The sequence below is a fragment of the Ctenopharyngodon idella genome, chromosome 21 (assembly GCF_019924925.1).
Source record: "Ctenopharyngodon idella isolate HZGC_01 chromosome 21, HZGC01, whole genome shotgun sequence".
In the NCBI taxonomy this organism is placed as follows: domain Eukaryota; kingdom Metazoa; phylum Chordata; class Actinopteri; order Cypriniformes; family Xenocyprididae; genus Ctenopharyngodon; species Ctenopharyngodon idella.
The window spans coordinates 3,581,392-3,609,323 of NC_067240.1; the positions used below are offsets into that span (position 1 = coordinate 3,581,392).

General features: G+C 36.5%; 2 protein-coding genes across 2 annotated transcripts; one reads left to right on the forward strand and one right to left on the reverse strand.

Annotated features, from left to right (window-relative positions):
• Window positions 1-446: 446 nt before the first annotated feature.
• Window positions 447-4,275, forward strand: LOC127504296 (beta-1,3-galactosyltransferase 9). The gene is made up of 2 exons (XM_051878854.1): window positions 447-457; window positions 2,401-4,275. Exons 1-2 carry the CDS (start codon window positions 447-449, stop codon window positions 3,623-3,625), a joined length of 1,236 nt encoding a protein of 411 aa, XP_051734814.1. The 3' UTR covers window positions 3,626-4,275.
• A 97-nt stretch (window positions 4,276-4,372) lies between these two features.
• rnf165a (ring finger protein 165a) lies at window positions 4,373-26,901 on the reverse strand. The gene is made up of 8 exons (XM_051878042.1): window positions 26,350-26,901; window positions 14,262-14,460; window positions 13,795-13,920; window positions 13,554-13,680; window positions 12,000-12,104; window positions 11,819-11,914; window positions 11,629-11,732; window positions 4,373-8,890 (listed from the first exon to the last, which is right to left on the reverse strand). The coding sequence occupies exons 1-8, from the start codon at window positions 26,408-26,410 to the stop codon at window positions 8,773-8,775; spliced, it is 936 nt and encodes a 311-aa protein (XP_051734002.1). The 5' UTR covers window positions 26,411-26,901; the 3' UTR covers window positions 4,373-8,772.
• Window positions 26,902-27,932: the final 1,031 nt, after the last annotated feature.

Consider the following 27,932-nt stretch of genomic DNA (forward strand, 5'->3'; position numbering starts at 1 on the left):
AGCCTCAGTTTCCTTCTAATCTCTAACCGTTTCTCCTCCTAATCTCCTCCATATCACTTTAAAATACAGCATTATGTGCAGAATTCAAATGGGTCTGATACATTTTGTAGTCTGCGCCGTCTCTGGACCGGAGCAGACTGTGGCGCACTGCGGCAGTTTGTATAACACTAACGTGAAACGTCTTAAATGTTACCTATCCTCTATATAGTGCACTGTGTGCCACTCACCATGTAGAAAATAGTAAATGTGTAAACAAGTGAGTGATATTAGCCGCAGCTTCAGTGTCTGTTTATAATGTAGGGGGCGGGACGCTTTAGATTCTAGAGAGCATTTGATTGGACAGAAAATCTGATGAGAAGCTGAAGTGCAGAGTGATGTCATCAAAGTCATTGATCCATACTGGCGGAAATGAGAGATTATAAGTTTTGAATGCTTATATCTTCTAAATGCAAATTAGGTAATTGATTTGGAGCATACTAGCTTATACTAAGGCTAACATATTCATACTAAAAGCCAAAAAACTTCCATTTTGATTTCATGGGGACTTTAATAGATACAATTTTGAAACTTTTTAAAAATGTATAAGTAAATGGAGAAATTAACTTGATCAACGATTAATAAATGCTGTTGTTAGTTCATGTTAACTAACGTAGTGAATCATGAAACAAACAAAACTTTATTTTAAGTATTGCCTCAAATTCTCAAGTGCAAGGGTTTGTGGGTAATAAACATGAAAGCATCTTTTTAGGAAATCCATATGTACAATCTGGGCACAATCCTTGGTTTAATGTTGTCAATATACTATGATTTGGGACACACTAATCCTAAAGCGTGCCCACTATATAGTCCCAATTATGTAAATGTAATGTAAATTGCAATTTGTACATCTGAAATACCTACAAAATACTCTGTTAGATCAGATCTTTGAGTGATACGGGCTGAGAAAAATATAAGCAGCCTGGGAACAGGCTTGAGTAATGTATCCTGACATCATCCATTATTACTGTAGGTGAAGCTGGACATCTTTGCCCAGTGGAGACGGAGCTGTGTTATGTTACCATTACCTGCCTGGTGTCAGTTTACTGAAGAAACAGCGTCCAGGTGAGCAGCACGCACATAGCTCATGGGACAGAAGGAATTTTGATTTAGAAGAGAAAAGAGAGAAAAAGAAAGACACCCTAAAGGGACATCATGAAGGTAAGTACATATTTGTCCTCAGTTCTTATCATTGTTCCTCTCTATTGGCCTCTTTGCACAATTCTAGAATATTCTGGTCTGTATATGTCCAGCATATGTTGTGTTTTGGATACTGTTCCTCAAAATGGACTGTGCTGGTTAACTGGCAGAACCAGCAAGAGTTCCTTGGTTTTGCAGCATCAGAAACAATGCTTATTAACCTACTAGATTGTGCTTGCCCATGCTGGTTCACCAACTAGACTTGCACAAAACCATTTTCATGCTGGATGGTCTAAGGTGGTCCTTTGAACAGAGATCAGAGATTTAACTGTATGTGTATTTGATTAAAAAACAATCTGATTGTATTAGTGATGGTCATACATTATTAGTTGGAACCAATAATAAAAGAAAATGTTTTTGTTAAATTAAATAATAAAAAAAAAAATTTAAAAAAAGGAAAATATGTAATTATGACCCCAAGACTCGATAAAATAAAATAAAAATGAATGCATACATTCAAGAACATTAAATTAATTATATTTTTTAATACATAATATAAATGTTTATAACCTGCCTTGATTAAACATGGAAGTGTCACTATAGATAAACAGCAAGAAAGCCATGAGAAATGTAATGTTGTTAAGCATATTTAAATGACACCAGTGTTATTATGCATTAACATTGATAGCCCTAAAATACTGAAACTGAAAAATAAAATAAAAATAGTATATAATAATATAAATAAAAATAAATGTACTAAAAAATTCAAAATAAACTGAAACTCAACCATACACTCTAAAAAAAAGTTGGGTTGAAAATTGACAACCCAGCAATTAGGTTGTTTTGACCCAGCTGTTGGGTTAAATGTTTGACCAACCTGCTGGGTAGTTTTATTTAACTCAACTATTGTTTAAAATTACTGTATTGCTTGCTTAAAAAATATAAATGAGACAAATGGAAAAAAAATATATGAGACAGTTGTTGTCAGATTTCATTGGTGATTTCAAAAATGAAATTTAATCGAAAGCTTGGCAAACAGCTTTGGAGAATTTGATGTTTCCCCATTCAAAGAGATAGGAGTTGCATGCCCGAGAGGCGTTTCAAAGATGGCTGCCGAGTGAAATGACTTGTCTTAAAGGGACTTTGGTATACACTAAACAAAACCACCTTGCAACCACCCAAACCATCCTAGCAACACCATAGCAACCATCCAAAACATTCTAGCAATGAAATAACAACAATAAAAAACACTCAGCAACCCTTGTTTCAAATTAAATCAAATTTTTTCAGTGCAGTTGTTGCTATAATTTGGTCACAACTGTTGTTCCACTGTCTTTCCCAGATCTGTGTGTTTCGGCTGCAGACTCATCAGTGGTGCTTCCTGTTATGTAACGTCATCTTGTTTCACGCGCTGCTGTTTGGGGGTGACATAGTCGAAGAGTTTCTCTTGCAGTCTTCTCCTGCCGCCTACACTGATCGCGTTGTCCTCGAGGTCCGGGAGCGTGCGCGCAAACTGGACCTGACTGAGACCAGGGTCAACACCTCGCAGCTCTATCCCATTAACACCGAACCCTGCCTTCATCACCAGGACCTCCTTATCCTCACGGTGGTCCTGAGTTCTCCTGGTAACATGAGCCAGAGGGAGGCGGTCCGAAACTCCTGGGCCAATCAGACTTCGGTGCACCGTGTTGCCGTGCGGACGTTGTTTTTCACAGGCCCTTCCCCTTTAGGGGCGGAGCAAGAGATGATAAGGGAGGAATCGGCACGGTATGGTGACATTGTGCAGTTCGAGGGAGGCGTTTCAAGGGGAGACTGGCAGAGGGGACACTGGGAGCAAGTTAAAATGGCGCTTCGCTGGATCCTACTTTTTTGCCCACAAGCCCGATTTATCATTCTTTCTGAGGATTCTGTGTATTTAAACCTTCCTGCACTTACAACATACCTGCTGGGACTGAGAACACATCCGGATGACCTTTACCTGGGCAGGGTCATCCATCGGGCTGCACCTGAGAGAAATCCCGACAAACCGTATTACTTGCCCTATCAGTTGTATCCTGATAAATACCTTCCAGACTACTGCTCTGGCCCGGCCTTCCTTCTATCTCAAGACGTCGTGAGAAAAGTTTATGTCGCTGCGGAGGACGTATTGCTGCCCCTCCCCTCCGATGTTCTGATTGGCCTGTGTGCAAAACGGGCAGGTGTGGTGGCCACTCACAGCGCTCGATTTTCCGGTGACCGGCACATTCGCTATAACCCCTGCTGCTATGACTTCCTATTCAGCTCGGCAGGAATGGGGGTGGGACTGATGGGCGTGGCTTGGCAGGATTTAGGGGCGGGGAAGGGGAGGGGCTGTGGCATGCTGGAGACATATTATAGCTTGGTAGTGTGCAAAGCAATGACCTACCTGGATAAACTCTCCTTTCTGAATAACGACAACACCCAGGGCTAGAACGGATGGGGAAAGTTTATGTGTGTCTCTTAGATGTATAAATTATTGTAAATATTTAATTTACCAAATATATAAAACATTTCGCAAAGTATTCAAATTAATCTGTACCATTATTTAGGACTCTAAGAGGCTTTAAAGTCGACATGAAATCAAAAGTTTATTCCTCATTGCAGAAGGAAATTGCATTGCGAACACAATTTCACCTCGACTCTAATGATTCTGAGTTCATCTGTGTCATACGTACAACAGTGTTAGAAGATAAAAAGTGAGAGTGAATTATTTATTGCTTTGGTAACAGAGAATGTAAGGGGTTTCATAAATTATTAAAATAAATTAGCATATTATATATAAATGATACACTCTCTTATCTCTCTTACTGAATATAATCACAAATGAATGCCAAAGATGAGATAATGTTTCAGTGAATATACATTAAAATGTTAATTTTGTTCTTATTTGAATTGTGCATATACTGTCTCATTAGGCATTTAAAAGAGTCTGTTTGGCCCTCTACTTTTAAGATGGGTGAACTGCATTACAATCCTAATCAATAAAACACTGTACACATAACAAATCAGCATCTACGTTTTGTTCACACCATCTATACCAGCTTCAACCAGCCTGCTTGGACCAGCCAGAAACCATGTAAAACCAGATGCCACCAGGTGTCAGCTGGATTTTCCAATTAATAATCAAATTGAATAGAAAGATGATTGAGAGCAAAATGTGCAAGACACAAAACAGCCATTTAAGCATTTCAACAGTTTTTATTACAAAATGAGCACATACAAAAAGGATAATGTACAAGCTTTGAAATTAAACAAAATGAAAACAAAACGAAACAAAACCAAAAACATTTTAGCAATGCCACTTTTAAATTCATCATTAGTAGTAGTAATAAATAAGGTACAAAAATTCCACCAAAAGAGAATTCTAACATTTTACACAGACTTTTTTTTACTCGACCAGTTACGTACTAGCAGTCACACCAGCAGGAGGCGCTATTGCTTTAATATGAATGATAAATAGTCTATATTCTGCTAGAAAATCCGCTAGTGAAAAAACACCCACAGCACGCGGCACCCCTGTCACTGGCACTTTTAGGACAACATTATTATTAATGTCTTTTTTTGTTGTTGGTTTTGTTTTGTTTTTCAAATGCAAGCAGCAGCAAAAAAATCAATCCTCTAATATCATTAGTAGAACATCTGCACTAGTCTTTATTTTCTCTATGTAGCTGTATATTTCTATTTAGTCATGTATATATTCAAACCTGAGAAACATGCATTTTAAATCTGTTGTGCTTTATCATACTCTGTTAGTCCTGACCCTGCCATGAGACAGGGAGAAAGAGAAAGAGAGAAAGAGAGAGAGACTGGCAAAATAAACTAGGAAGAGAGAGGTTTCACATGCCCTGGAGACAGTCTGAAATCGCCGACTGTCAATATCAGAGATGAAGATTGAGAATAAAACAGAAATAGGCACAAGGAATGAGAGATTGAGAGAAAGACTTGGGCTTGTTCCAAATCCTAGTAAGCCTCCTACCTAGGTTAGACAACACCATATGCACACTGCCAGGGCGATGGCTGTTATAAAGGATCTAAAATCACATGCATGCTTAATAGGGAATGCAATCCCAAAATGCACTGTGATAATCTCGGTCACAAAATATGGTGGAGAATGCGGGCACAATCATAAATATAATTCATTTTAGTATGGAAGCTTGTTTCCGCCACTAAATAAAAAAAATAAAAAAAGAGGTCATTGCGACTTTATCTCACAATTCTACGTTTTTTTTCCTCGCTCGAGTTTTAAAGTCAGAATTGCAAGATATAAATTTGCAATTCTGATGACTTTTCATACTTGCGTTTATATCACGCAATTCTGACTTTACGCGAGTTCATATCTCGCAATTCAGAGGAAAAAAAGTCAAGATTGAGATAAAAAGTCGCTTTTTTATTATTTATTTCATGGTGGAAAAAAGCTTCTATATTTTAGTACCCAAATGTACTGATAAAAACAGTTCTATGTAATTAACAATGGACTTTTTTAACCAATATTTATGCATGCAATATATTTTTCATGCCTATCGCTTTGTTAGCTTAGCAATATGCTAATATGAAACGCTATTGTGCGTTGTGTATTTGTTGCTGCCTATGTAGTGCGTTTCAAAACAGTCATTTATGAGGTTAGTATGCTGCCTTAGAAGGTAATCACCTATGTAGGGAAGCTCACTAGATTATGAACACACCCTTAGATGTAAACATTAACAATTTAAGACTGTTCAAGACAGAAAAAGCATGAGAAGACTGAAAGAAAGCAAGTAGAGGATGTAAACATTAACGAGAATAAAAGTGTTAAACACTAGCAAACTATAGACAGATATGAGACGAGAGAGGTAAAGATCATGTAAACATTAACAATGTAAGAAAGACTTACAGAGAGAAAGAGAGAAAGATTGTTGCAAAGGTCGCCAGAGTGGTAAAAAACGATGCCAGTGAGAGGGTGGCCTTGGAAAACTAAGAGTGCAAACAGGACAGCGAATCAAAACCCATAATACTCCCACTCCGCTGCCGTGTCTGACCAATCAGCAAGCGGAATGTCAGTAAGGTCACAGCACCAAAGGGAGAAACACACACGAACACGACCAACCGCATGCGAAGCATTCCCGCAAACCAACTCAAACATGAGGTAAGAGTTTTAATCATTTTGTGTTATTTCTAAATAAATAAAATATGATTCCATTGCAAAAAATGAAACTATACAAAATTAAATACGCACCCACAATATCTACAGTTAGTAATAAATTATGATTGTTAAATACTTAAGGCATTTCAACGGACATAACCCTGTGTAAACGATCAACACGAGCCATCATCCACCAATCAGCACACAGAACACTGTGGGGGGGGGGAGCCGATGCACAGGCAAAAACACAGCTCATTGGCTGAAACAAAGTGTTTTTTTAAAAAAACTGAAGTGGTTTTTAAAATGGCCTCAAAAATGTTGCAATTGTCTTTTAGGTCAAATTTGCATTTGAAGCCAAACTAAACCAGAAGTTTTGAAAAACAATGCATTTAAAAAGTAAGTTGTTAAAATTATGCTTTAAAAAACAAAACAACTAAAAAGTGTAAGGCCACGTGTCCACCAAAGCGTTTTTAGCCAGCTGAAAACGCCTAGCTGTGGGCGCTTGAGAGCGTTTTTTTCAGTTGAAACGTTTTGCTTGTTATGATATATGGAATATCAGTGGGAGTGTTTCTAGTATCTTATTTCACAGATAGTTTGTTTCCGCATTGTTTTATATAAAAATGTTGATCCAATGTAAAGTATTTGCTCTGGGTATTGTTTTTAATGATTTTGTTCGGTTGTTGTGCTTGTTGTCATCCGTTGATGTTGTACAAGCAGAATGTGGCGGTTGGTCCCGCCCCTCTTCCACTGTGATTGGACGGCTGGGTAAAGAGCGACAGTGATTGAACATTCTTCAACTCTCAGCGACTGGTAAAAAAAAAAAAAAAAAAAAAACGGCGAGCCCTAAGCAATTGAGCGTTAAGCTAGTAGCGCTCCTGGCGTTTAAAAAACGCGGCGCTCCCATTGGAAACAATTGGAAAAGTAGGCCGCTGGAAAAAAACATTTTTGGACACATGGCCTAAGGCCAGAAACGTACACATTGCAAGCATGCTTCCCTTTTTTAATGTGCATTTATACAGTGCTTTATACGGTGTTCAAACGTCTGCACCATTATACCAGATGTGCTATTGTTCATGTTGCTAGCTGTAAACATGTCAAAAGCTTCACTAATTTTAACTTGCTCAGCAAGATTCTCTTAAAAAAAAAAAACCCCCAAAACATCTGACCTGAAATAGAAAACTAATCATAGCAGAAAACTGTTAAAATTGCGTATGTTTCGGGCCTTGGTGGGGCAAATACTCGACCCGTTTGTGTGCTGTTGGCGGATGGTCCTCTATCACACGACATTCTACATTGTAGTTCTAGCAATACAGCATAGCATCCAGCATAGCAACCACGAGGGGAAACCTGTCACACAAGAACATGGTTGGACACGCACAAGCCCCGCCCCCCTCCAAACACTGCATGTTTTAAATACCAATAATAAATACAGTAACCATGGCAGCGCAGCACCAGAGTGAGGCCGGGCACTTCAGCTATGCTCACATGTGCTTTTTTCAGTAGGCATTTAGGGTCAAAGGTCATGGCAGGGTCTCTCTCTCTCTCTCGCACACACGCGCGCGCTACATGAGTCTGATAATGTTACGGATCGTCACAGCTTAAAGGAGCTAATACACATTCATGCGTTCTCACACATACACACACACTTCCAGGTGTACCTTGAAACAACAACCCAAGCACAGATGCATGCAACTACTACTGCGCCTATCTACACAAATCCACCAATCACGACATTCTCCGCCTACTTTGTTTGTTTTTTTTTTGTGTGTGTAAGACAACAGCCCTCCTCCTGCTGTCTCGGAAATGTTTTCGTTGAGCATGTGTTCTTTTTTTGGCTTCTCTACATGCACCGTCGTGCACCGCTAACCCAGTGACCCATGAAAATATTAACACACATACGATACACGCGCACCAAAATGGTGAACAAGCGCACATACGCACACACGCAAGCCGAAGTAGCTCCAGTGTGTAAGACTAAAGCAGTATTGCAGATCAGAAATACAGTGGACACACACACACACACACACACTCCAGCAGCTAGATTTGACAGTGTCTTATCCGCTTCATTGTGTATACATTATAATTAGTGTGTAAGTGTGTGTGTGTGTATTGTATGCAAGCTGAGGGTCTTTAGTAAAGTTCATGGCTTAAGGAATTGCACAAATACACACACATGCTACGGACACACACCATTTCCCTACAGACAGAATCACTCCTTGCGACAGACCCTTTAGTAAGTTCTACCAGCATGTGTGTGAGTGTGTGTAGTGTCAGTTATTGTCATTGGCTCAGTAAAGCGTGTGAGTGTGTGTTTAGTGTGTGTTGGATGGCTCATACACGTGTGTAGGTAATATACAGTGTGTGTGTGTGGATGGAAATGTCTGTACAGACATATCTGTGGATGTATAAGAGCGAAAGAGAGCATGTGTGTGTGAGTTATTTGTTAATGCGTGTTTGTTTCAGCTCTCGGGGGTGAGCTGTGTTTGGATGTCCACTCTGCAGATGGGACACTTCCTACTGGTGGCCAACCACTGATCCACACACGCCTGATGGAACAAATGCATACAGGGTAACCGCCTGAAAGAGAGACAGAGAGAGAGATTAGATTACTTATACTTTATGTTTTTGTAAGTATAGAAATGGTTTATTTAGGACAGGGATGCACCGATACCGATACCAGTATCGGTATCGGCCGATAACAAGCTCATGTACTTGTACTCGTACTCGTAAAAATACCCCCGATACCAAAGACCGATACCTCACGTGACGTAACTGACAATTTTCCGTGCACAGAGACACCGACGGCAGCAGCAGAAACAATGTCAGCCTCAGGGGTGTGGAAATATTTCAAAATTAATGATGACAACACGCATATTGCGAACTGCATGTTTTCAGTTACAATTTGTTATCGATTAGTGAAGGCGGGATAGGCGGAATCGCGCCGAATGACACACACCAGAAGCGCTCTCTCTCGCGTGCGCGCTCTCTCTTTCTTGCGCGCTATCCCAGTTCTCTCAGATAGCGCGCGATCAGTTCTCCTCGCGCCTGAATGGTCAAATGCACACATAGTTGTCAAAATGTCCATCGTGTGGAGTATCTCACGTAAATACAGTCGGTTATGGCTTAAGTGGGCGTAAACATTTGGGTGAAAACAGGATGTGTGTCAGTATCCATGGATTCGGTCTTAAAGGGACCGTAGCCTATATTTGTCATTAATGTTAATAAAACAAAATATGTTAAATAAATGTATACATTGTAAATAAACCTACTGTATCTGAAAAACAAGTTTATTTAATTTGTATCTCTATAGTATTTGTTGTATTGTTTGTAAATTTCTTTTTATATAACAACAATTATATATATTGGTAATTATGCCCTTTGAAGGTTATTGGACACTGTGAAATTTTTGTTCTTTAAGTTTGTGACAAGCACATAAAAATTATTACTTTTTTCATTAGAGTAATAATAAAGAAGCTGTCCTACATTCATTAGTCTCACTGTGTTGTGCTTGGAAAACTGCAACATCAAAAAAAAAAAAAGAGAGAGAGAAATTAATAAATGTATAGGTATCGGCGAGTACTAGGAAAAAAAAAAAAAAGTATCGGTACTCGTACTCGGTCCTTAAAAAAATGGTATCGGTGCATCCCTAATTTAGGATGAGTAAAGTTAAGCCCAAAATATACTTCGTTTTTTACTGACAAACGCACACAACAAAATGACTAAAACTTAAAAGGCACAATACGTAACTTTTAGCCACCAGAGGTCGCCTATGCAAAACAAAGGCGTAGCTTGATAACGCCGAGATTGAGTGCGGAATCATGGGAGATGTCGTCTTCACCTCACAGCCAGTGGAAAAGAATTGGGACGGGACTCGGACAGAAATCATGACTTGGGCACAACACACGTCTCAAGAGCAGCGGGACTTTTATTATGCCGCAGTCGCAGCTTCCGCTTCTTCCGGTCAAGCGTATGTGGGGTAACACAGGGCTGTTTATCATATTAGATACATTTGAGTGTGTTGAAAATGATATTATAACGTTACTCTGAGCGTTCGCTCGACGGCTGCTGTGAGACACTTGTTGCACACTGAAGTAAGCTAGATCGATTTTAGAATATCATATTAATATAATCCAGAAAATGAGATTCAAACAATAAGACTAAATGTGTTGAGCTATATAACAATGATTGTTTTCTTTCGATGAATGTATCCAAACAGTTGTTCCCTTGTCTAATAAAACATGTAATATATTAAAGAGTCTTTGGTGTTTCCATGGTTTCTACAAAATAAAAACGGGTGGTATGATAGGTGACGCACGGACATGGTCCGTGTCCTGGTTTAAATTGCTTATTTCTCTGGATTTAAACATTCTTGGAAACATCTGGGATAATGTAAGTACACAAGTCAACTAAATATATAACACCGTTCTAGTGGTTTTTGGATATTTAATCCAAAAATCTTACATATTGTGCCTTTAAAATAAAACCTGAAAATATAAAAAACAGCTAATTCAAAATATTAATGCATACTGTAATATTATATAAATAAAACTAAAATAAAATTAAAACTAATTCAAAATATTTATAAATACTATAATAGTATATAAATACTAAAATAACACTGGTACTTTATAGTATTTATAGTCATCTCTGACCCAAGTACCCCCTGAGGTTTTAAGTTAATATTTCAATAATTTAACAACACATTTATATTTAATTCATTAATAGATTTTTATCAACTCCTGAACATCCTGCACTTCCCAGACCCCAGTTTGGGAAACCCTGGTGTAGTACTACCATTCAAAAATTTGGGGTCAGCAAGATTTTATTTTTTAAAGAATTTAAAGAAATTGATCATTTTATTTAGCAATGATGCATTAAATTGATCAAAAGTGACAGGAAAGACATTTATAATGTTACAAAAGATTTATTTCAAATAAATGCTGTTCTTTTGAATTTTCTATTTAACAAGGAATCCTAAAAAATGTATCACAGCACAACTGTTTTCAACATTGATAAGAATGTTTCTTGAGCAGCAAATCATCATATTAGAATGATTTCTGAAGGATCATGTGACACTGAAGACTGGAGTAATGATGCTGAAAATTCAGCTTTGATCACAGGAATAAATTTCAACATATACTCAAACAGAAAACTTATTTTAATTTGGAATAATATTTCCCAATATTACTGTATTTTAAATAAATGCAGCCTTGGTGAGCAAAAGAAACTTCTTTCAAAAACACTTTCAAAAAAATTACCAACCCCAAACTTTTGAACAGTAGTGTATAGTGTTTCTGTCGTCTGTATTATACTACCTGACATCTTCTCCATCCTCCAGCATGGAGAGGCAGATGGTGCATTTCTCATCCACATCAGACTCTTCCTCACTCTCACATAACTTCAGATCCAGCGGCTTCCGCTACACACACACAAACACAAGCGTGTTAGCAGCAGAAAACTCTGGGCTGGACATGAAAATTAAAATATTAGACTATATGTATTAACCTTCTTGTATTTGTGCGGGAAGGTGAATCTCTCTATGGTGGTCTGCACGGCCCCTCGGCTGACGCTTCCCAATCGATCCTCTAACTGCAGCAGCTCCTTCACACAATCACACACTCAGTGTTAATCAGAGCAAAGCATGAATGTGTGTGTGTTAGTATTCATCTGTTTGTGTGTGTGTTACCTCATAACTCTCCCGAACAGCAGAAGAATGTCTGCTGGGACTCAAGCTCTGCAGCGCCAGCAGGTGGAGCTGTGGATATGGATAATTCCTTATCTCATGGACAACCTAAAAAAAAAAAAAAATTCAACATACATGACAAACACTCTGTGCTCATTTTTGAGAACCACATTCAACACTTTAAAAATCTAAATAAATGAAATATACTTTTTTTTATGCATTTGGCAGATGCTATTAATAAAATTAATTATTTTTATTAATAGTGTCTGCAAAATGCATTTTATGAAATTATAACAAAGTAAATAAGAATTATATATAAATAATAATAATACATTACATAATATTTATGACACTTTTAAAAACAAAAAAAAAATATGTTATGCATTTGGCAGACACTTAATAAAATAAAAATACTTTATTTTATTATTAATAGTGTCTGCGAAAATGCATCTTTATTTAATAATTATAACAAAGTAAATAAGTAAAGTAAATAATTATCTATAAATAATAATAATAATACATTTATTACATATAATATTTATGACACTTCAATCTAAATAGAAAAATATATAAATTATGTTTTTGCATGCCTTTGGCAGACACTATTAATAATAATAAAAAAACACTTTATTTTATTTTATTATTAATTACAAAGTAAATAAAAATTGTCTATAAATAATAATAATACATTTATTACATATAATATTTATGACAATTTTAAAACTCAATCTGAATAAAAAAAAAAAAAAATATATATATATATATATATATATAATGTTTCTATGCATTTGGCAGACATTATTCATAATCAATTTTTTTTTTTTTTTTTTGTTATTAATAGTGTCTCCAAAAATGCATTTTTTATTTAATTATTAATTATAACAAAGTAAATAAGAATTATCTATAAATAATAATAATACATTTATTACATATAATATTTATGACACTTCAATCTAAATAAACAAAATATATAAATTATGTTTATGCATTTTGCAGACACTATTAATAATAAAATAAAAATACTATATTTTACTTTATTATTAATATTGTCTATCAAAATGCATTTTATTTAATTATTAATTATAACAAAATAAATAATTATTATCTATAAATAATACATTTATTACATATAATATTCATGTTACATTGTTGCAGTATAGGCTGCATCTGAAATCGCATACTTCACTACTATATAGTAGGCGAAAAACAGTACGCAGCGAGAAGTATGTCTGAATTCAAGGTACTCAAAAGCAAAGGCAAAAAGTGCCCAGATGACCAACTACTTCCAGTGAGATTCTGAAGTGTGCATACGATGGACACTTTACTATCCCATGAGGCCACAGAGAGGATTTGTGAATGGCGGTGAAGCAACTGATGCTGGTAGGTCACATGATAATGACAATACGTCCGAATTACATTCATACTACACGTACTCATACTATATAGAACACACTTTTTTTTAGCAGTTGCAAAGTAAGTGCTTTTTCAAAATAAGTACCGACTCAAGAGAGTATGCGTTTTCAGACGCAGCCATAGACATGTTGCTTAGACACTCACCACCTGGGTGGAGGAGGTGTTCCTGGGGAGGTGGTGCATTCTGGGAGAGGCCAGGTAATGCTGGTAGGGTTGAGGAATCTGCTGCAGAGGATACTGATGTGGCACACCTGCGTCCACACTCAGATCCCTATAAACACATGTGAACGTGTTCATTTTAATAAGAATCATTTAAAAACAATCAGTTTTTAACCATAAAGATAAATCGAAGTTCGTTTTCTGCTGCTCTGCATGCAGAACTCACCAGTCGGTGCCTTCCGCCAGGTATCTGGGCTGCTGTGGGATTGGCTGTGGGACGTGGAGGGGCGGAGCATATTCATATCCTGGGCGTAACCGATGCGTGTTCAGCGGGACTCGCTCCTGTGTGCGTCTGACGAATATGATGAAAAGACCTTTTATTTATCAATTGTTTTGTGTTTTTCCGTATTGTGTCTTTTATCTTAAATAAAGATGGCATAAAACATTAAGGCCCGGTTTCACAGCCAGGATTAAGCCTTAGTTCAGTTAAGTCATTTAAGTATCTTTTATAAACGTACACTAGAAAAAAACATTACTGGTGTGCATCCTGAGACAAAACAATGGCTCTGACATATTTTAAGATCTGTCAAAGTTACTTTCCAGCTCAAACATGCATTTTAGTCTAGGACTAGCTTAAGCCTTGTCCGTGAAACCGGGGGTAAGTGTCCAAATATGTTTAGGTGTAGTTTCTACCTGCGCTGCAGTAGCTGTTGCTGGATGAGGTATTGCTGCTGTAAGGCCTGAGGTAGGAAAGGGGGCGGGACTTCCTGGTACTGGGGCGGGGGCAGATGAGGGGGCGGGAACTCAGCAGGCAGAGGCGTTGCTGTAGCAGCCAGGTGAAAATGCCGGCAGGAGGTAGCATGACTATGCTGGTGCCTGCTAAAATGTGCTCCTGTATGGGACAATCAATCACAAAATAGAGTCCACACAACCGATCAGAGATCAGCTACAACTGTGTGAAAAAACAGAATAGCAGACTATGGGTCAAGATACCCTGATAACTGGATGACATTTACTGAACATGATGAGGTTATGTGACTCTCATTGGAGAATATGGCTTTTTAAAAATGTCTATCATTACATGATAGGAAAAGTTTCACATATTTAGCCTTATTCGAGACAAGAAAAAGCATTCATAAATTCATTTATACATTTGAAGTATTCAGTATTCAGTAAATAGTACACTAGGAGTCCATTCTGAACATAGCCAATGAGAAAGACACATGTACTTAATTAATTTTTTTTTTTTTTTTTACCATAGTAACAGTTTCTGCTAAAATACCACATTTATTAGTTATATTAACCACAGAGAAACTGTTATAATTTGGTATTAGCATAAATAAAAATAAAAATTAATAAAAATAATTGTATTGTTAATACAGAAAAACTCATTTGGTATAGCATCAATAACATTAAATAAAATAATAAATAAATTAAATAAGAAATACAGTTATTGTTACTACAGAAAACTGTTATAAATTGGTATTAGCGTCAATAAAAATGTCAATAATTAAAATAAATAAAAATAAATAACTAATAATTTGGGATTAGCTTCAAATAAAATGATAAATAAAAATTAAATAAAAGAAATAGTTTACTACAGAAAACTTAAAAATTGTATTAGCATCAATAAAATGAAAATAACTAAAATAGTAAAATAACTAACTAAATAAATAATAATAAACATTGATATCAACTAAATAAAAATTAAGACAAATAACGAAAATAAAATACTACAGAAAACTGTTATAATTTGGTATTAGCATCAATACAATTAAATAAAATAATAAATAAAAATAAATTAAATAAAACTTAAAAATAGTTTGTTACTACAGAAGACTGTTATAAATTAGTAGAAGCATCAATAAAAATAGTAAAATAAAAATAAATAACTAAAAAATAAAATAGTTATTGTTACTACAGAAAAACATAACTGGTATTAAATAAAATAATAAAAATAATCAAATACAATGTTATAAATTAGAATTAACATCAATAAAAATGAAAATAGCTTAAATAATAGTAAAATAAATAACTAAATAAATATTGATAATACAGAAAACATCTAAATAAACTAAATGCATTAATAAAATTCTAAAGGCTTCTTACACATTTTGAGATACCATATTAATTATGAACGTACGGTAGTAATAATATCTGGAGTAACTGGCAATTTTGTAGAAACTGTGGTTACCATGGTAAATGTTTGTATAAGGGTTAGGGGTGTTGTGCAATATCTTATCAGCAGGACATGAAGCAGAACCCAGAGGCCGTTCTGATGGATGTCCTGCACTACAGAATATTACCTGTTCTTTATTTAACTGAAGCCAGGTGACGATTCTTACGTCGTGACCTGCTGGATCTAACGGCCGCGTTACTGCAGGTAGGACTCGTTCTTTATCTGGATTACCACGGATCTAACTGATCCCATTCCCTCGGGATTAGCCGTGCTTTCTTTGAGGGGAAAATATACTGGACCTAACTGCCTCAGACTGGAGGTCTAGTTTAATAGGAAATGTATTGAACCCTAATGACAGGTGTTTATGGGAGCGCATGAGCTCCGGACGCGGCTGATTCAGCAGTCAAACGGATTCAGTGACGGACATAACACAGACAGATGGAGGGGTGGGGGGGGAGGGAATGATGGGATTGGAGGAGGGGGAGGGGAGGGAGAGAGAGAAATGGAGGGGGAGGGAAGGAGTGTTTGACAGCTGCTCCTCAAAGTTCTATTTCAGCCGCTCAGCTGTCCGACTCTCACACACACTTACAAAATAACTCCCATACTGAGTTAGCTACATAACCTGCTTCGGTTATTTACAGGAAAAACCTTTATAGAATGTTATTATTTATACAGAATTTAAAACTTGATTTTGGTTGGTCATTTTTGTAATGTTGCAGTCGCTGATTTGCTGCTCAAGAAACGTTTCTTATTATTATCGATTTTGAAAACAGTCGTGCTGCTTCATTTTTGTGGGAACCGTGACACATTTTCAGGATTTTTTTGAAGAATAGAGAGTTTATTTGAAAAAAAGTCTTTTGTAACATTATAAATGTCTTTACCTTACATCCCAAATTAAAGGGTTAGTTCACCCAAAAATGAAATTTCTGTCATTAATTACTCACCCTCATCTCGTTCCACACCCTGTAAGACCTTCGTTCATCTTCAGAACACAAATGAAGATATTTTTGATAAAATCCGATGGCTTAGTGAGGCTTTCGTTGACAGCAATAACACTCCCTTTTTCAACGCCCAAAAAGGTACTAAAAACATATTTAAAACAGTTCATGTGACTACAGTGGTTCAACCTTAATATTATAAAGTGACGAGAATATTTTTTGTGCACCAAAAAAAAAAATAAAGTCGCTATTTTGTTTTTTTGGTGCACAAAAAGTATTCTCATCTCTTCATAACATTAAGGTTGAACCACTGTAGTCACATGAACTGTTTTAAATACGTCTTTAGTAGCTTTCTGGACATCTGAAAGTGTTAATTATCTTGCTGTCAATACAGGCCTCACTGAGCCATCAGATTTTATCAAAAATATCTTAATTTGTGTTCAGAAGATGAACGAAGGTCTTACGGGTGTGGAACAACATGAGGGTGAGTAATTAATGACAGAATTTTCATTTTTGGGTGAACTAACCCTTTAACATTTCAAATGCATGCATCTATATGTTTGATATAGCAAAATAAACTCTTTTAGGGTGATTTTTGTGATAATGACAGATGGCTAAATATTAGCCTACTCCTTACATATGGGTCTGTTAAATGTTGAAACTGAAATAAGTGTTTTATTTCATGTTAAAGGGATAGTTCACCCAAAAATTCTGCCTTCATTTACTCACCCAAGTTGTTCCAAATCTGTATGTTTTTCTTTCTTCTGCTGAACACAGAAGATGTGTGTTTAACCAAACCATTGACAGAAGTCATTGACTTCTATAGTATGGAAAAAAATACTATGGAAATCAACTGTTTGGTTACCAACATTGTTCAAAATATCTTCTTTTGTGTTTAGCAACTTGAGGATGAGTAAATGACAGAATTTTCATTTTTAGGTGAACACTTTAAAATAATTTCATGATTTATGATTTCACTTTTTTTAACTTTAGTTAGTGTGTAATGTTGCTGTTTGAGCATAAACAACATCTGTAAAGTTCAAGCTCGAAGTTCAATGCAAAGGGAGAGATTTTCATTTAAAGAATTCGCTTTTTAAGGACTACAACAAGCTTCTTCCCAGGTTGGTGACATCACTATCCCTAAAATTTACATAAACCCCGCCCCCGAGAACACGCAACAAAGGGGGTGAGGGCATGTTGGGCTGCTTTAGAAAAGAGGAAGAGTTGTTGTAGTAGAGTGTTGTTGTTAGCATTACCAAAAGATTAACATGACAGCACATGCTAGTGGATGAGTTGAATCAATTCCACATCAACTACATAACTTTATCCACTAAACATTCAGAAACATCCAGTTTCATTCTAAAAGTTGTAACTTCTTCCTGAGTTTCTCCATCAGTGTCCGACTCCGGTTTGAACAATGTAAGGCTGAACACCGTTACTGACAATCCTCATTTTGGCTGCGTGAGATTCTCCAGCTTTGTTGTTGTTGAGCAAACGAATCGTGAGCTGATAAAGCTCCGCCCTCTTCTGGAAAGGGGGCGGAAGCAGCAGCTTATTTACATTTAAAGGGACACACACAAAAACGGCGTGTTTTTGCTCACACCCAAAATGGGACAAATTTGACAAGCTATAATAAATGATCTGTGGGGTATTTTGAGCTGAAACTTCACAGACACGTTCTGAGGACACCAGAGACTTATATTACATCTTGTGAAAAGGGGCATAATAGGTCCACTTTAATATGCAGAAGACAACTGTAACTATCACCCCTCCTTGAGTACTGAAGTATGTTACAGCCACAGTAATGCATGTGAAGTATGTACAGCAGGACCGCATGCTCGCAGTGTGTTCGCTAGGTAATCAGATCTGTGTTTGCATACTGTAGAATAAGCACTATTGGTATCAAGGTTCCCAAGATGTCATGGCAAAAAAAAAGAAAAGAAAAAAAAAGAATAAATCTGACCTCTGACCTTAAAGGGACAGTTCACCCAAAAATGAACATTCTATCATTAGCTATGTTTCCATTAAAAGTTGTGAATTTAACTTGTGCATAATTGGAATATTGGTCCATGATTGGTCCACTGGTTAGTTCCGTTATCCAATCACATCCTCTCTGTTGAGGCAAAGTCACGTGAGTGTTTGTGTTGCACATCGAGGAAATGATTTGGTAAATGTGTTTCCATCACAGTTTATACGCATGTTATCTTATCGGATAAAAATTTATCCACCTCACTTGAGCACATACATTATGCACATTTATGCATATCTTGGCATTTCCATTCAGCTTTTTTTCCCATGCAATATCCAATAATGTGCATAATAATAGGTGGATGGAAAACATAGCTATTTACTCACCCTCATGTTGTTCCAAACCTGTAAAACTTGAGATATTTTGAAGAACATTGAAGTACAAACAATGTTTGGAGTTAAAAGGGGTGTGTAAATGACGAAAATTGTCATTTTTGGGTGGACAATATCCTAATCACTCATTTCTAACCATATGTAAAAGGAAACTGTTGATTTTGAATTGCATTTTTTTCCTGAGGAGAATACGAGGACAAAACAGTGCTGTGAAAGGTCAAGGGAAAGATTTTTAAATTCTCAAAAGTCTCTGGCCCTGGGGAAATGGAAACACAGTTGCACTTGGAGGAGATGGAATTTTCCGAGTGCAAAAGTGCAGAAACTCTTGATATAGAATTGTTATTGTCTCATTTCACGCCGCCTTTGGAGAACAGAACAGAGGAGAAACCGGTGATTTACTCAGCGGGAAATATTCCCCAGGGCTCCAGAGATTCAAGCAAAACTCTTAGATCAGCAGAAACGTATGGAGTGTGCAGTTCATGCGCTCTGAATTCTAATGATCTTTCTCCTCTGCTTCCCTCAGAAACCCAGGCAAAAATATTGATCAGTGAATAATTGTGCGATGTACTCGCCGTTCAGTAGATTGTACATTGTGAGTCCTTAATAAACCATGAACCTCTCTTCTGTCTGAGATTATGATGTTTACTGAGTGAAACCTCTCTGACCTCCAGCATTAGAAACAAAGGTCATCACCTGAAGGTCAGGTAGCAGAGTTGTGTTAAGATTAAACCTCATTCAGATGTATTTTATCCTTCCCTTATGCCCTGACCTTTCACCTCTAACACTTTCTATCTGATGATCCTTTTTTCTAATTAGTAATCTACCTTTACTTGGACCTCCATTTCTGCATGTTTAGTTTTCTCTGCAGGTTCTATAATATAGATTGAGTCTTTATCTGTGAGACTATATAATGCCGGGTTCAGACCAGTATTCACCTGATTTTGGCACGATCCATTTGACGTAGGGTGTCGTGGTGATTCGTAAATGACATTTCCCGACAGAAAAACTAGCATGTCACATCTGTCACGGCTTTCAAATGTGGCGAAACGAAAGAGAGATGATGGTATTGGTGATGCTAGGCGGAATTATTTCAGTAGCCATTGTTTATGATTTGTTTCCTGAAGTCAGTCACTAGTTCCGCCTTCATGATGAAATCATGCATGTCGATAAAGACGGCAAGTGATGATTGGTCAGGAAGCAACGTGCAGTCCACGACACAAAAAGAATTTAGAAGTCAAAAATCACAGCGGTTATCGTAACAAACAAACAAACAAAAAAAAAAAAAAAAAAAAAAAAAAATATTGTGTGGTCTGAACCCAACATAAGTTTATGACTGTTCATCCAAACATCATTCAAAAGGTATGTGTATAAAAAAACATACCTTTTGAATATGCTTTTTTTAAGCATATTAAAAAAAAAAAAAAAAAAAAAAACATCCCAGCAAAAATTTTTTTTAATGCTTTTGAAAGAAGTCTCTTCTGTATGGAAGCTTGTTTCCAACCACTAAATAAAAAGGTAATTGCAACTTTTTAATCTCACAATTCTGACATTTTTTCCCCTCGCAATTGCAAGTTTGCATCTCACAATTCTGAATTGAGAGATTTAAACTCGCAATTTCGAGTTATAAAGTCAGAATTGCAAGATTCTGACTTTCGCAATTGCGAATTATCATGCAATTCTGACTTTATATCTCACAATTCTGACGTTTTTTCTCAGAATTGTGAGATATAAAGTCAGAATTTTAAGTTATAAAGTCAGAATTGCGAGTTATAAAGTCAGAATTGCGTTTATATCTCATAATTGAGACTTTTCTCAGAATTGTGAGTTTATATCTCACAATTCTGAATTATAACATGCAATTGCGAGTTATAAAGTTAAAATTGAGATATAAACTTAAAATTCTGAGAAACGTCAGTCTTTTTTCCCCCTCACAATTGGACATTATAACACGCAATTGCAAGTTTATACCTTACAATTCTGACTTTATAACTAGCAATCCTGGCTACATATTACGCAATAGTGAGTTTATGCCTCGCAATTCTGAGATAAAAAGTCGCAATTACCTTTTTTATTTAATGGTGGAAACAAGCTTCCATACTTCTGCTCACCAAGACTGCATTTAGTTGAACAAAAAGTCAAACAGTAATATTGTGAAATATTATTACAATTTAAAATAACTGTTTTCTATTTGAATGCGTTTTAAAATTTAATTTATTCCTGTGTAAAATTATTCTAATATGCTGATTTGCTGCCCAAGAAACATTATAAATGTTGAAAACAGTTGAGCTGCTGAATATTTTTGTGGAAACTGAGATACTTTTTTTTAGGATTCTTTAATGAATAGAAAGTTCAAAAGAACAGCATTTATTTGAAATAGATTGTGATATTATTAATGTCTTTACTGTCACTTCTGATCACTATCCCCAAACCTTTGAACGGAAGAGTATTTTCAAATAAAACAAGACAATCAATGGAATATATCCATCAGGAATAGACTAAAATGATTGGAGAGTAGAGGGATTTGGAAACCCAACAATTTATGCACATGAATCGTGCTTTAAGAGCGTAACTAAACTCATTGAGTTCATGTTGACTTTAAATATTGATTTTCATTCAAAACCCGTTTCTCCGGAAGAAAAAAATGAGATACACTAAACGCAGAAGGTCAGATAGTGAAATGCAGATGGGATGTGTGTGACTTGAAGTGATTATTTTGCCTCCATATTTGTGAGTGCACATTCCCATGATTCACTTTGGCAAGTGGGAGGAGCTGAGAGATGACTCGAGGGAGGGGCCAAAGAGGCCGTAGAGTGGAGTGGGAGGGGTTTGAGGGTACGACACATGGAAATCAGCAGAGAGCACACTGAGGGTTAGGGGAAAATCTACAGTCTTTATTGGAAAATATTAGTATGAGTGGAATTGTGTGATCATAATAATAATAGTAATAATAATAATAATTCCATGCAAATAAAGAGCGAAGGCAAGGCCCAACCATGCTCCATAAAGTTAACATAACAGAAGCAGCATCCAATGGGTAGATGTGTATGCTACAACACGTCAGTACAGCAGGACATGTCTACACAAAGATACATTGGAGTTTGCTGTTCAATGTTCCAAAACAAAGAAACAATCAAAATCAAGAGGAAAATAATAAACATGGTCATGCATTACAGCCTAGTACAGGAACAGAAGGCAGAGAACCACAACCAAAGAAATAGAGACATTTCAATACTAGGAGGACTTCTACAGTGCAGTTCTAGTGATCCCTGTAAAGTGGATGACATTGACACTCGCACAGCGCTAGGAGCGCCGCTCAGTAGCGCTAGGCTAATGCTGGCTTTGCAGCATGGGTAAATCAAATGAATGAGGGTCAGTTTGAGCAGTGGTCAGATGCGGTGTGCCAGTCAAGCGCCATAAACTACCGCTTAGCTACTCGTTAGGTAGGGCTGCACGATATTGGAAAAAACTGACATTGCGATATTTTGTTTTTCTGCGATATATATTGCAATACGAAAACAATTTCACCAGATGACTTTAATAGCTCTATTTGGAAAGAACTAATCATTCTAGAATGTTTGATGTGATTGTGTAGATGAGCGAATAGTATAGATAAAACAACAGAACAGATACAAATGAAATAAACTGTTTTTCAGGTAAGTCTAACAGTATTCAGGTACAGAAATTGAATAATCAAATGTAAAATAGCACTGCATAGTCTTCACTGTATAAATTACATACAGTTAATCTTTGTTAAAGCTACAAAAGTGATTTTCTCCTTGTATTTTGTTGTTTGATTAACATTAATGACACTGACAGCAGCAGGTTTATTAGGCTGCTGTCATTTTAAGACAGAATGCACTGATCCAATATACTGATACACATCTGTTTTACGACGTAAGCGACTGTGTTAACGAGGATACACACAGAGACGGGCATTTTGGCATAATTGTGCATGTGTCCGTTCAACCACAAATACACGTGAAAAAGAGTTGAGTTCTCCTTCACATCTTCTTGAGCTTGAATGGTTTAAAAATTGCTTAAATGTTTAAACTGACAGGACCTAAAACATGGAAATGATAAACTTCACGCTATGATGGTTAAACTTTGCAATTAATCCGCAAATCACTGTGGTTCCAGGTCCGTATGGATTAACTACGAACCCTATACTTGACATTGCACATCCGATGCGCACATCGCGATATCGATGCTGAAACGATATATCGTGCAGCCCTAGGGTATGTTTTTGTTTCTTCAGAGTCATTTTATTACTTCCAAACTGAAGACAACTGGTTTTTCCTACAACAAAATGCACAAAACATTGTCAATTCGATAAAATTCGATATATCTCTTTTAAAAGGTACACTACGCTGGTTTTGAAATAGCAGCAGTTCTATTTTCTCTGAGTTACTCTTAAGAGATCAATAAAGCTCGACTGACAATAGTCTAATTCCTTTGAAAATAATACCACAACAAATGTACATTATATAGACCCTATGCGCCATCTTTTGAATTTTGTCTTTGAACTTTGAACAACTGTTTTTGCTGTAGCTCTGTAAATTTCTATGGCATCGCTGTTGAAGAGTGGGTTTACTTATTGTTGAGTTAACTAAATGTCAGTAGAACGGGAAGATTTAAGCGCTTTATTCATAAATCCGTAAGATCTTACCTTCATGCTGTGGAATTACAAACCAGAAGACAGAACAATTCGTGCAGCGCTGAAAAGGGGCGGAGCTACATAAGGTCTATACTAGACTTAAATGGAGTAATTTACTCATTCTCATGTCGTTACATTCATATATAATGTCATTTTATTCAATGCAACAACAAAAAAACAAGACTTTGAATCTTTGCTGCATCTCCAACCACTTACAGTGACCAAAAAACACCATTACTGCACACGACTAAGTCATACGATAGTTTTGTGTGCGGCACGTATAGATTAAGCTCCATACAAGAACCAATGGTGTTTTTTTGGCCATTAAATGCGCATGAGATTTCAGATCTTCTGTGGAGAAAATAATCAGTGAACAATAACTTACATTTTACTCATAAGACATCAGAAGACTTGAAATATAGTGCACGAGTCATTTAAACCAGGGTTATTATTATTATTATTATTAACTAAAACTATTAAAAACATTTGTTAATTGCAAAAGCTGCAATAAAATATCAATATTAGATGAAAAATTAAACTTAAATTAGTAATGTTGATGAACTAAAAAAATAAACCTAAATTATACGAATAAAAATGACAAAAGCACATGGCAAAATTACTAAAAATTAAAACAAAAGCTGAAAACAAAAAAATAAAAGCTACTTCAAAATATTAATAAAAACTATAACAGTATATTAATTATACTAAAATTAAACTGGTTTAAACTACCATTATGGTGTTTTTTTTGTCCTTTCCTTAAACATGTCCTTTTGTTTTCCACTAAACAAACAGCATACTGGTTTGGAACGACATGAGGGTGAGTAAATAATGACAGAAACCATTCCTTTAAGGAAGATGGTATAGATTTAATTTGATTAAATAATTAATGGTTCGCCCCAGGAGGCACCGAGTGAGATTATCGATCCGAACTGTACATAAATAATCACTAAATAAAAATAAACGCATCTAGCAAGCCCAAATCTCTGGCAAATCCCACCGGCACAGCACACCTTCCCAAAAGACGAGACAGAGACAAGTGTTTAGGGGTCGATCAAGCCCGGCTATGATCGAGTGAGAGGCCAATGCATCCACTTGACAGAAATTTACAGCAAAAATGTTGGTCTATCCACACTGAGAATGGGACAAATCACAATGACAGTCGTAAAAAAAGCTAAATGCTACAATGAGTTGTTATTTTCGTCAAAAGCAACAATGACCATTTAAAAATAAGAAGACAAGAGGATTCTTCTAGAGAAGAGAGAGTGTTATTCTGCAGTCGGTTACACAGGAGGATATAAACTGGATGAGTGAGAGTTTGTTTGTAATGTCGTCTTCAGATGGAAAGAGAGGGAATGAGAAGAGGGAGTCACAACACAGCTAGATGCAGGGCAGGCAGAGGCTATAGCACAGCAGCGGCGGGTGATCGTTAGATACACAATGGAAGGGAACAGAGCTCTGAAAAAATGCGGTATGTAGAATCAGCCCCCAGACTATGGAACAAGGAAAAAAATAGAAACAAATACAAGCACAATCAATGAAACCATCGGTGCTAGGGCACGGCTACAAAATGCACCTAAAATTACTATTATTATTATTGCATTTGTTTTTCTGCTGGTGTAAAATGCATACACTACTACTACATTATTTAATTGCACACATTTTATATACATGGCTACTAAATGCACCTCATATTTTACTAACAATGCACATTATACTACTAGAATTATTATTTAAGTGCACATTTTATGTAGGAATGCATCTTTTTTCTGCTGGTGCAGTATGGTTATAAAAATGCATATTAAATATAAATGCATCTTCGTCGGATGGTGCAGCATGGCTAAAATTGTGTGTACAGATACTGTATGTGGATGCACCTTTTTTTTCCTGTCCAGACATGGCTGGCTAAGGTGGGATTTAAGATTCAGACGGTTTTTCTTTCCCCCATTAGAGCAGAATTAAACACGTATTGCAAGCTGCAATCGATGATTAGATATTAAAACGACATGAAGCCAATTTGTCATGCATTCATCCTGTAAAAGCTTAAATTAGGAGCAGGTTCAGCTGAGGATATTTTGTGCCACTGCAGCTGCCCATCAGTACACTGACTGCTGAAGCCATGTTTAATTATTCATAAACAAAACCGCACACGGCGGAACGGATGTGAGGGAATTTAACGGATCGTAGCGCGTTATTAACGAACTAAAACGCGCTACTTTGTTAGATTATAACATGTAGGTTTCTGTTGTTTGCAACGACAGCTTCGTTGATTGAAACAAGCGTTTGACGCGCCCCAATAGGGAGCTATACGCAAGACAAATACGCATAAACGCGTAGTTATTCCTATATTAAATACATATGCGTTCTGACACAAAGGATGCCGCTAAGGAGCGTAGTACGCGTTGTCCAAATTGAGACCTAATAACGATTTACACATCGCAAATTACGTCATAATAAATATCTGGTATATAAATATTAAGTATTTTTCTTTAACGTTACGCCACTGAGCAAATCGCTCCGTGTTTGTGTTGCAAAATACGCGACGCTCTGGCAGGCCAGCAGCCTTTGATCACATCTGCGCGTCCGCGCGACCCTCGAACGCTCATAAAAATCAGACGAGAGCGCGTGCGACAGTAAATAAGACGCAATTACCTCTACTTCTGACGGAACCGAAGACGGGAAGAACCAGATATCCGACGTGCACTAACACCATCCTGGCTCCTTTGTTGCTGTGCTGCCCATGGACACCTTCGCCTTCCAATACGAGACCATTCAAAATGCAGCCCAGACGCCAGCTGCCCGCACACAAAGAGAACGGCAGCCAATCAGCGAGCCCGGCGCCGCTTCCTGTGGCTCCTGCTTCGTCCAATCGGAGCGCTCGGCACGGCGGCGAGTCTTTTGTGAATTAGCTGTAGGGGGTTTTGACATCATGAGAGTGGACGCGGCGGAAACGCGCAGCTACTAAAACGCGTCAAGGTTTGTAAACTATGACGTCAGCGGGTACATAACAATGTTGGGAAAATATACATAATTAAAGAAAACTGCAGTTCAAAGATCGTCAAGGTTATGTAATCAGTCTATTTTTCTCCTAGAGGAATATTCCGAATTAAATATGAATATCTATGACATGCTGGTCATTAACAATAGATAGATAGATAAATAAATACAATAAAAAGGTTTTAAAAAACCCTCTAAAACAGTGCTTTTCAAACTGGGGTCCAGGGATAAAAAAAATAAATGAATAAAAAGATATTAGTTATTATTCTATTAAACAGATTAAATTAGATTTAAATAAATAAAAAATGTTGATTAATATAAATAACTATTAGGTTAAAATTTAAATAAATACATTTAACAGTACATTACTAATGAGTATTATGAAGGAGTCTTGAATATATATATATATATATATGTGTGTGTGTGTGTGTGTGTGTGTGTGTGTGTGTGCTGTCAAACAATCGTGATTAATCGCATAAAAATGAGTGTTTACATAATGTGTGTACTGTGTATATTATGTATATATAAACAATTGTATTGAATATTTACATGTATAATTATATATTTATAATTTATATTATATATATATAAATATAAACATTTTATATATAAATATATATTTACATATACATTATATATACATAAATACACACACGTACAGTATATTATGTAAAGATAAACTTTTATTTTTGGATGCGATTAATCATTTGACAGCACTAAATATAAAACTATCACGTACTAAACACAAAGTCATTCAAAAGTATTTTGATTGTCTGTTGGGCAGCTGTTGTATAACTTGTATCACAGTTTCAGATTTGGTATTTGTAGCACATATATACCAACAGAAACATGATCTACTTGTTGTTTTGTATTTTTAAAAATCTAATTTGAAAGAGCGTAACAGAATCACAGACAGACAGACACAGCCTGCTGGCCATAAAGGGGGTTGGTTGCTTTGAAAGACTATACACTCCATATGTCAGTCCTTACCCATCCTGAACCCCTTCCCCCAAACATACACACACACGGGTCTGAGCTGTGATTATCCCTGCTCCTTCTGTTCATACTTCTCACCATGACCCCTGTGAAGACCCCCACTCTCTCTCTGTTCCTCCAATTATAAAGTAACACATCTCATTCAACATCAATTACACTGCTTGTTATAAAGAATCCTTTCCCTTACAGTCACTGTACTCTTATTTTACTTGACTTCTGCCCAGTATAATAAGGGGCTAAAT